The sequence below is a fragment of the Nelumbo lutea genome, chromosome 1 (assembly GCF_056320005.1).
Source record: "Nelumbo lutea isolate HS-2025 chromosome 1, American lotus-T2T, whole genome shotgun sequence".
Taxonomy (NCBI): domain Eukaryota; kingdom Viridiplantae; phylum Streptophyta; class Magnoliopsida; order Proteales; family Nelumbonaceae; genus Nelumbo; species Nelumbo lutea.
The window spans coordinates 67,707,554-67,717,354 of record NC_142684.1 but is presented as its reverse complement, the minus strand read 5'-3'; the positions used below and the strand labels follow the sequence as shown (position 1 = coordinate 67,717,354).

At 49.2% G+C, this 9,801-nt stretch overlaps 1 protein-coding gene across 1 annotated transcript; it reads right to left on the bottom strand.

Moving 5' to 3' along the window:
* Window positions 1–6,975: 6,975 nt before the first annotated feature.
* On the bottom strand, window positions 6,976–8,258 carry LOC148875071 (uncharacterized). The gene is made up of 2 exons (XM_088963521.1): window positions 7,708–8,258; window positions 6,976–7,336 (listed from the first exon to the last, which is right to left on the bottom strand). The coding sequence occupies exons 1-2, from the start codon at window positions 8,256–8,258 to the stop codon at window positions 6,976–6,978; spliced, it is 912 nt and encodes a 303-aa protein (XP_088819647.1).
* Between the last annotated feature and the right edge of the window lie 1,543 nt (window positions 8,259–9,801).

Below are 9,801 nucleotides of genomic sequence, written 5' to 3'. Positions count from 1 at the left end.
GGTTGTTGGCGTGCTTCGGCCTTTTGGGAGGGTCAAGTGGTAGGGCCTCAGGAGAGCTGAACCCGTGCCTTCTTGTACTAACGGCTCGAAGGTGCATGCAGCATTGGCATCTCGGGTTGGCACACGAGGACCGTGCCCAATGCGAATAGGTGGGGCTCTTGTGTGCGGAACAACCTTCCGGGTAGGACGGTGTATGCATTCATGGGTTAAAGGGCCTAAACCGGCGGGTCACAAAGATCGGATCCATTGGTTCACCCAGGATGTCGTTTTGTCTTCCGCGGGCGCCCGCTTGGGGATACGACACGGTTGGGTTGTTGATGCGGAGGTCCCGTGGCCGTTGGATGTATCATGATTTGAGTTGTTGCTTGGGTATTGTTTCGTCTTTCGAGATAGGGGCCTTAGTGCCGATTGGGTTGTGGAAGTGGAGGTTTCTTGGCCGTTGGATTCAGCAAGATCTTGGCCATTCATTCTTCTTTAAATAGGGGCCTTAGTGCTGATTTTTCTCCATCATTTGTCTCTAGGCAACCTCGCATTCGAGTGAACCACTGCTCCCATACCTTCAATTTTCCAGCACACCTCATCTTCCACCTTCCCTTCATCTTTAGGTAATTCTTTTCACCATGTCTCATTCTGATTCTAGCCCAGAGTGTTGTGAGCTTCTGATTGGCTCAGAAGGGAGTTCTCCTTCGACTTCATCCCCTTCTTCCCCAGGTTCCCTGGTAGTCGTCCCCCCTCCCCCCCTGGTTGGAGGTGATGGTGCTAAAGGAGAGGATAGCCTCTGGGGGTGCCAAGGGTAGCCGCCGAGGCAGTGACCCTCTCTATGAGAGCACTGCATCAGTGATGCCAAGGGAACTGGAGGGGTCCCCCCAAGTCAAGGGGGAGGAGACCCTAGATCTCGCCCCAAGGATGGTGGTGAAAGTGCTGCCCAAGGGGCAGCCAGGGCTGGTCTTCCATGTTCGGAGTTTGACAGTTCTCTAGACGTGAATCAGATTAAGTTCCTGGCTAGGCAGTACTCCATACCTCGGACTTACACCATTAGGATGCCCGATGTAGGTGACCGGCCGTGGACTCCCAAGGAGGGGGAGATCTGCGTCTACCAACACTTCCTCCAGTTCGGCCTTAGGTTCCCCCTTCACTCTCTAATCTCTGAGTTATTGAGGTGGTATGGGATCACCCTTAGCCAATTAGTACCAAAGCCCTTAGGACCATGGTTACCATGCTGGTGGTGGCTCAACTTTAGGGGGTGGAGCTAATGCTGAAGCTTTTCCAAGCTATGTTTGTGTTGAGGAAGCATACTTTTGAAACTGGTATGACTACTTCCAGCCCCATAGGACTAAGCCCGTAGATAACCCTTCGTCTGCTCACAATTGGAAGAGTAAGTTCTTCTTCTTATCTTGCCCCAAGGGTTGGTCTTTCAAGTCGGGATGGGGAGAGGCTTGTCTGATGGTGAAGAGGAGTGACCCCTGCTTCAAGACAAGGAGGCTGTTGATTTCGAGCCCAGCCCTTGGCGGAGGAGGAGCTCCTACTAGTGTTTGTGGGGCTTAGTCCTACTCCTCTCGGTAGGAGAGGTGTTGTAGTTTTTTTCTTTTTATTTTTAACACGTTCCCTTTGTGTTCGGCTTGCTGTACTGATGCCTTCTTGTTTTTTGTAGAGATACACATGGACGCCAAGAAGCTCCTGGTAGAGAAGGCACGGGCCAAGCAGAGGGCTCGGGCTCAGGAGAAGGCCGGAGAGCAAACTCCGAAGGGTCAGGCCGAGGGGAAGCTTGTAAGCAACGGCCGGGTTCTTGGCCCCCCACTGAGGGGAAATGCACAGCAAGTCCCTATCAACTGAGGGGACAAGGGCAAGAGGCCAACAACCAAAGACAATAGGAAACCGGCAGCCGAAGGCAACAAGAGGCTAACAAATCACATGAAGGGGTCTGCAGAAGGGGTTGAAGCCAGTCGAACGAGGCCTACCGAGGCTGGGAAGAAGAGGCCAGCCGAGGGGACACCAAAGGGGAAGCCACTGACAAAGGTGGCTCATCAAGAGCACCCTGTCAGGGGTACTACATTGAAGAAGCCCCCTACAAAGGGGCACCCTGGGGGGACCGCATCTGCCCCCACTTCCTTGCAAGGGGCTGCCAAAGAGGCCAAGTAGCCCACGAAAGTTTTCCGCCCCCAGTGGTCCATCCGCGAAGGGGAATTCTATTATAGAGAAGGGGGTCAGAAAGGCCTTGATGAGTGGGGTGATTCTGCCGAGGGATCACTTCGAGATGAGCGACCCCTAGTTTGTTTACAATGAGGGGCTTTACCACGTAGCCGAGGTACATTCCTTGCCCTTTTCTCTTCGTGATTCCCCCCTCCTTTTTTTGTTGTGGCATTACTGATGGCACTTGATGTAGGTCTACCGCCACTTCATCGGCCTAGGAGATTGGATGGGCCTCAGCTTGGAGTGTTTGGAGTGCTTGGAGAAGATTAACGAGAAGCTCCAAGTGAAGGCTGCCACCACCGAGAGCAGCTAGGACAAGTTTGGGGCTGCCCACAAGGACGAGCGGTTTGCCGAGTACCAGCATGCCTTCTCCAAGTATGTTTCTACAAGCTACCTAGACGGGATCGAGGACATTAAGAGGGCTGTCCAGCAAGTGATGCCAAAGTTCGATGTTGACGGGCTAAAGGTGATCCATGACTCTCCTTCGGCTTTCGTTGCAATTGTTGATGAAGCTGCCGAAGGTATCAAGGTCTCTGCTCCCCATCCTCCAGCCGGTGGAGATGCTTAGTGGGGCTCTTCTGGCCTTCTTTACTTCTTTTGTCTTTTTTTTTTACTGTAAATGTGTTTGGCCTAAGAGGCTGTAAAACCTTTTTGTAAAGGCTTAATACTTGAAGTTAATGAAAAAATCACGCATGCATTCTTTTTGTAAATTATGCTCCTTCTGTTCTGTGCATTGTGTTCTCCCTTTCTTCTTTTTTCTTTTTCTTTTACTGAGGGCTCCCTACCCCTTCCAACAACGAGACCACAGTGCACATACGAAAAGTAGTTCGTTACACGCACGCCTTAGGTTGGTAGGAAGGGGAGGTCGATGTAGAGTTGCGCGACCGAAGTACTACTTACCTGGCCTAGTTCCTTCTAAGTGTCCGCTTAGATAAGGCTGAGGTGGCCTATTGAAACGTGGGGAAGAGGCCGAGGCAAAGCTAAGGGCTGCTGGCTCTCCTCTCTAAGTGGTTGCTCTGATGAGACCGAGGTGACTCTCTGAAGAGGTCTAGGTCTTGGGCCGAGGCAAACCGCCGAGTTGGTCGGGGTTGCCATCTTTAGCTAATTGCGCTAAGTGTAGAAGACCAAGAGGCCAGCTGCTGCCGAGATGGGTGGTGAGGCGTCCTAGGCCTCAGCCATCCTGGTATAGTCTTGGTGGGGCATTTAGTTAGGGTGTTCACTATTTACAATATGCCCTAGGGATGGTCCAACAAGAGGGTGCAGTACTCAGGAGAGGCCATGCGCCTCAACCAGTCGTGAAGCTGAGGGATCTCAGAGACTTAGTGGGAACACACGCTAAGCATTGAGCCGAAGAGAAACTTTGCTTCATTCATTCATTAATTCATAAAAAAATTACATTCATCTATAATACATCCGGAGGTTCTCCTAATTCCATGTCCGAGGGACGGGTCTTCCATATAAATTTTCCAAATATGAGGTGTCAGGGCCGACGACTTGCTTGATCCTGTAGGGCCTTCCCAATTGGGGCCTAGCTTTCCTACTCCAAGTTTGGGGACCATGACCTTCCTGAGGACAAGGTCTCCCTCTTGGTAATTCCTTTCTTTCACCTTGGAGTTGTAGTAGCGGGCCACTCGTTGCTGGTATGCGGCCACCTTGATTTGCTCTAAGTGCATCACTATTCTTGGCCTCGTCGTACACTTCAGTCCATAGTGTTGGCTGGCCAATCTTTGCTAGAATTATTGCTTCCATACTATAGGTTAGGCTGAAAGGGGTCTCTCCTGTGGCCATCCGAGGTGTGGTTCGGTATGCCCAAAGAACGTTGTGTAGCTCATCATCCTATAAACCTTTGGGTCAATCCAACTTGATCTCCAATTTGTCTAGGATGGTTCTGTTTGTGACCTCAGCTGGGTCGTTCGTCTGAGGGTAGCCCACCAAGCTGTACTATTGTCTGATACCGAGTAAGGCACACCATTCTCGGAACTTAGCATCATTGATTTGCTTCCCGTTGTCGGTGACAAGCATGTGGGGGAGGCCGAAGTGGCTGTCTTGCCCAAAATTATTACCCTTTCCTAAGCGGTCATTGAAGCGTAGCTTTAGGTGTCGAATCCACAGAGAAGCTAATTAAACCAACAAGAGGAGTTATCGCTAAGAGTAAATAAACTAAAGTAGTATTGTGATGAACAAGGTTTTAGAATTCACTTGATCAAATTGTTCAACTGTTCTCAACTTTGATTCCTATTTATTACTCAATTGCAAGTTTCGCATCCCAAACAAGCAATCAGAAAGTATAACTTTAAAAACCAACGACAAGACCAAAAGTATTTATTCTGAGAAAATTAATTTCAATGGAGAATAGAATGATCTATTCTTACAAGCTATCCAAGAACGACAATATATCAAATCGACAGTATTGCAGTAAAGGATCAACCCATGAAATAAATCTACCCAATCAATTATTTTCTAACAAATTACACATAAAAAGAGCATGACTAATCTTATAGAAGTTGAAGAATATAATTTTTGGGTTTATAAAAAAAATAATAAAAGAAGTCTCTCAAGAACAAAATTAAACAATGAAATCTCTCAAGGAATCAAAGTAAAATAAGAAGTAAAACTCATTGATCAAGATTCTCCCTAGCCTTGTTGAAGCTTTAGCCGCACTTGGCCATCATTCTCCCCTCTTCTCTTCCGTGAAAGATTGAGAAAATAATGCCAAAATAACCTTAGGAAGCCGTCCCCCCTTTAGGTCAGATTTTTGCTTTTTATTGTGCTACCAGGTTCTTCAATCTGCTCAGCCCGAATCTACGTCTTATCCCCCAATTTTCGCCTAGATAGAGATTGATTTAGAGAAAGTTATCAACAGATGAATTGTATCCCTATCTCTTAGCTGTCCAAAGTCTCAAGAATCATTGAATTTAGACATCTATAGAGAAAGATATGCCCAAAATTCCGAACCCTATTTAGAGTAAAACGGGAAACGAATCAACACTCATACTTGGGTCATGGAACTTGGGCTTGGGTTTCTTGGACATATGTTTTGGCTTTCCTTCATTCAATTATTAATCATTCCAGCAAAAAAATTGCACAAGTAATAAAATTAACATTTATAAAATTACTATGAAAAAATATTACTTTTAAGCTATTTATTTTACAAATGTCAATTGCTGAGCACACTTTAGATATACATTTTCATGCTTTCGTCAGCGACAAATGATGTTTTTCCAAAAGAAGCTTTGGATTGATCGGGCTGTAATGGTGGCTAATGGTTCGGCCTCTACCCACTTGGTGAAGTAGTCCACAACAACAATAAATTATTTCCTGCCCCTTATTCCTTGAGGGAAAGGGCCAAGGAGGTCCATTCCCCACTTGGAAAAGGGCCAGGGACTACTAAGAGCTTAGAGGGTTGTGGCTGGTTGATGGAAAAGGTTATCATGTCTCTGACATTGATCGCACCTTCGTACCAGCTCGGCTGCACCCTTGTGAGGAGTTGGCCAAAAGTATCCCTGCCTTAGTGTTTTTTGGGTAGGGCTTGATCACCGAGGTGGTTACCACTGATGTTTTCATGAATTTCTCGGAGCACGTATTCACCCTCCTCTTGAAGGAGGCATCAGAGGTAGGGCAAGGTCCTCTTAATGGAGGCATCGGAAGTAGGGCAAGGCAAAAGATTTCCTATACTACTTTCCCTCTAGCAAAGTGTAGTGTTCTGCCTGACGTTGGAGTCGTCTAGCTTCGTTCCTGTCGTTGGGTAGTTGTCCTGTTAGTATGAAGCCGATGACGGGATCCATCCAAGATGGTTCAGCTTCTAGTGGGAGTACTTAGGCTTCTTCTATAGAGGGCTGAGGTAGCTTCTCCATGCAGACAGTGCAACCGAGGGTCGCGTCCGAGTTTCTTGCCAGCTTAGAGAGGGCGTTGGCTCTTGCATTCTCGGCTCGTGGTATTTGTTGCAGGGAGAAGCGCTGGAAGTGGCGGGCTAGCTCTTGAACTTTGGCGAGGTACTTGGCTATGCTTTGTTCTCTGGCCTCGTACTCACTGTAGACTTGATTCACCACCAACTGCGATCGCTGAAGACTTCGATATGATTAGAGCTGAGCTCTCTGGCGAGTTGTAACCTCATGAGGAGGGCCTCGTACTCGGCTTCGTTGTTGGATGCTGAGAAGTCGAGTCTCAGCACATAATCTATGGCGGTTGTCGGGGCTGAGGAGGATGAGGCCCACTCCACTTCCTTTGGCTTTAGACGAACCATCAACAATGAGTCTCCATGTTGGATGGGCTTCCTCAATCGGGCGCACCTCTTCTGGTTCATCTTCGAGGGGTCGGACAAGGGGTCTATTGAAAGTGCACTCTATTACAAAATCAGCTAATGCTTGTGCTTTAATTACATGCCTCAGTTGGTACTAGATATCAAACTCAGACAGTTCGACTGCCCACTTGAGCAGGCATCCCGAGGTCTCAGGCTTGGCGAGTACGGCCTTAAGGGGATGGTTTGTCAGAACCACAATGGTGTGAGCTTGAGAATACAGCTTGAGCTTTTTGGCCGAGATAATGAGGGCAAAGGCTAACTTCGACACCTTGGGATACCTGGTCTCGATGTCGTAGAGGACCTTGCTGACATAGTATATGTCTTTGGACTTTGTCATCTTTTACTAGGACCGAGCTGATGGCCTCATCCCCTATTGATAAGTATAAGTACATAGTTTCTCCTGATGCCGACTGGGTGAGGAGGGGGGGGGGTGAGGCAAGGCATAGCTTTAGCTCGTTGAAGGCGCGCTGGCATTCCTCTGTCCACTAGAAATCTTTCATCTTCTTGATGGTGCGGAAGAAGGGAAAGCAGAGGTTGGTCGACTTCAACATGAAGCGATTGAGAGCAGTTATGTCTAGTATGGCGTGTATCTTATCTAGGTTGGCTTCAATGCCTCTTTGGGTGAAGACGAAGCCCAAGAATTTTCTTGAGGTGACGCTGAAGGCATACTTGCTTGGGTTAAGCTTCATGTTGAACCTGTGCAAAGTGTCAAAGGTCTCGGCCAAGTCCAAGGTGTACGCTTTGGCTTTCAAGCTCTTCACTATCATGTCTTCTACATATGCTTCGACGTTCCTTCCCATCTGGTTCTTGAACACCTTGTTGACAAGACGTTGGTAGGTGGGGCCCCTGCATTCTTGAGTCCGAACGACATTAATTTTTAGCAATATGTGTCATGCTCGGTGATGAATGAGGTCTTCTCCTTGTCCTCGGGGTGCATCTTTATTTGGTTGTATCCGGAGAAGACATCCATGAACCAGAGTAGCTTATACCCTGTAGTGGCGTCAACGAGGTGGTCTATCCTTAGTAAAGGAAAACTGTCCTTCGGGCAGACTTGGTTAAGGTCTCTTGGATGATGTCGGTGTCGAGTAGCTTGTCAACTTCCTCTCCTATTGCCTTCCATCGCTTCGGTGCAAAGTTCCTCTTCTTTTCTCGAACTGGCATAGAGCTCGGGTCCATGCTCAGGCAGTTCGGATAGGCATTCCGGGGGAAGGTTGGACCCGACGCAGAATATTTTCTTAGGGTATGCTTCATCTAGGGAACCCGAGATGAGGTCCTCGGTCGGCTGGCCTTGGCTCACTGGCTCCTCCCTGAGGTCGAGACCCTCCAGTGGTAGGGCCTCCTTGTTCTTGCCCTTCAGCGCTACCACATAGCATTGGCAGGCAATTTTCTGGCTCCCACGAACAACTCCGATGCTGTGCTTGGTGCAGAACTTGAGGGCCAGGTGGTAGGAAGACATGGCTGCCCTCAGTGCGTGAAGGGTAGGCCTCCCCATTATTGCATTGTAGGGGGATCCAACCTTCACTACTAGGAACTCATTTATCCAAGTCACCTGGTCCGGTTCAGTCTCTACTGTGATGGGTAAGGTGATCTTTCCCTCCAGTTTGATGACACTACCAGAGAAGCCGACAAGGGGAACGTCAGCTGGTTGGAGCCGCTCGGGCATGAGCATCATCCTTTTGAAGGTGTCGTAGAAGAGGATGTTGTCCGAGGAGCCGCTATCCACTAGGATCTTCTTCACCATGTAGTTGACGATGATTGCTGTGACCATGAGGGCATCGTCGGGGGGGGGGGAGACTATGAAACCCTTTCAGGTCCTCGTCCATGAAGATGAGGGCCTTCGGATAGCTCAGTTCCTTCGGAGCGTCCATGTACTTTTGCTTCTTCGAGGTTGGCCCCTGAATGTTCAATTGCTTGGCGTAGGCCTTGCAGGCCGAAGCCAAGGCCCCACTCGAGGCCATGCCCTTGGCGATGACGTCAATGACGCCTGCCACTTGCTGGTGTTGTTGCTACTGGGAGGACGAGGTGCCGGCCTCTCCTCCCATGAACTGCTTAAGGTGCCTGCAGCAGATGAGGGACTCTATCTCATTCTTGAAATCGTAAGTCCTCCGTATCATACTCGATGCCGCGGTAGTACTTGCTGTACTTTTTGGGATTTCCCCTCCTGGGGTTCTTTTTCAACTTCTCAGGCCACTTTACATACTTCTCCTCCCTAATTTGCATCAGTATCTGGGCATGGGTTGAGTTAAATGGCATGTACTCCTTGTAAGCTAGGGCTGAAGTCAGTGGCTTCTTGTTGTCATTGCCGCTATTGTTGTGGTGGGGGTTGTCTTCGCCCTTTCTCTTCTTTTCGGGGGGTCCATTATGGTGCTCGGCTTCCCTTTCCTGATGTTCCCCAGCTGAAGCCTCTTCGGTCGCAATATACTTTTGGGCCTTCTTGAGGAACTCCAACTTCGTCTTCAACGAGGTCTTGGCAACCGAGCACTTGAGGGACGAGCCATGGGGTCGAGGTTGCGGACCTCGAGCTCTTCTTTTTTGAAGTGGTCGATGTAGGACCACAGACTTTTTCCTTGTTCTTGCTTGATCAACATCAGCGAGACCACACTTTTCTAACATCGTCTGCTATTGATGAAGTGAGCAAGGAGTAGATTGGTAAACTGCTCCCATGAGCCGATTGTCCGAGGCAGAAGGCTGGAGAACCAACGGTGAGCTGCCCTGTGAAAGGTGGCCTGTAAGGTCTGGCATGTCAAGGCATCAGAATACCCATAGAGTATCATGAGCACTCTGAAACCTTCCAGGTGGTCATCGGGGTCGGAGCTCCCATCATATGTCTCTAGTGTGGGAGCTTTGAAGTGTTGGGGAAGAGGTTCCAAAATGATGTCTAGGGTGAAGGCATTCATCCTCCTCGTTTGACTGCTTTGGTTGGCCGAGGTGTTAGCTCAGCTTTTGTGAACTTGTTGGAGCTCATCCTTGATGGCCCCGAGCTCAGCATGCAGCTTTGTGATACAAGGGTCGGTGAGAGCCTGTGCCCCCCCCCCCCCCTTTGTCTTCACGAGCAGGGTGGGGGTTGGCTGGGACTCTAGAGTTCTTCGAGGTGGGACCACGCATCTCTCGTTTGGTGCGGTGGTCGTTTAGGACGTCGCAGAGGTTGGAAACTAGAGGGGGGAGAGGTGTGGCATCAGCCATCGGATCTGGAATGGGCGTTGCGACGGCTGAAGCACCCATCTTCGTCTTGGGTGTTGTCCCTTCTACGATGGTGGTGTTGCTCAGAGGGCTGGCAGCTTTCTTCAAACACCGCTAGTTCTTCCTCCCTT

What these genes read in the sequence shown, in the direction of transcription:
- LOC148875071 (XM_088963521.1), bottom strand. Translation starts at nt 8,258, where the DNA reads ATGGTCACAGCAATCATCGTCAACTACATGGTGAAGAAGATCCTAGTG. An exon ending in AAGAAAATATTCTGCGTCGG is followed by an intron (nt 7,337 to 7,707) that starts GTCCAACCTTCC and finishes TCAAGAATGCAG; the next exon opens with GGGCCCCACCTACCAACGTC.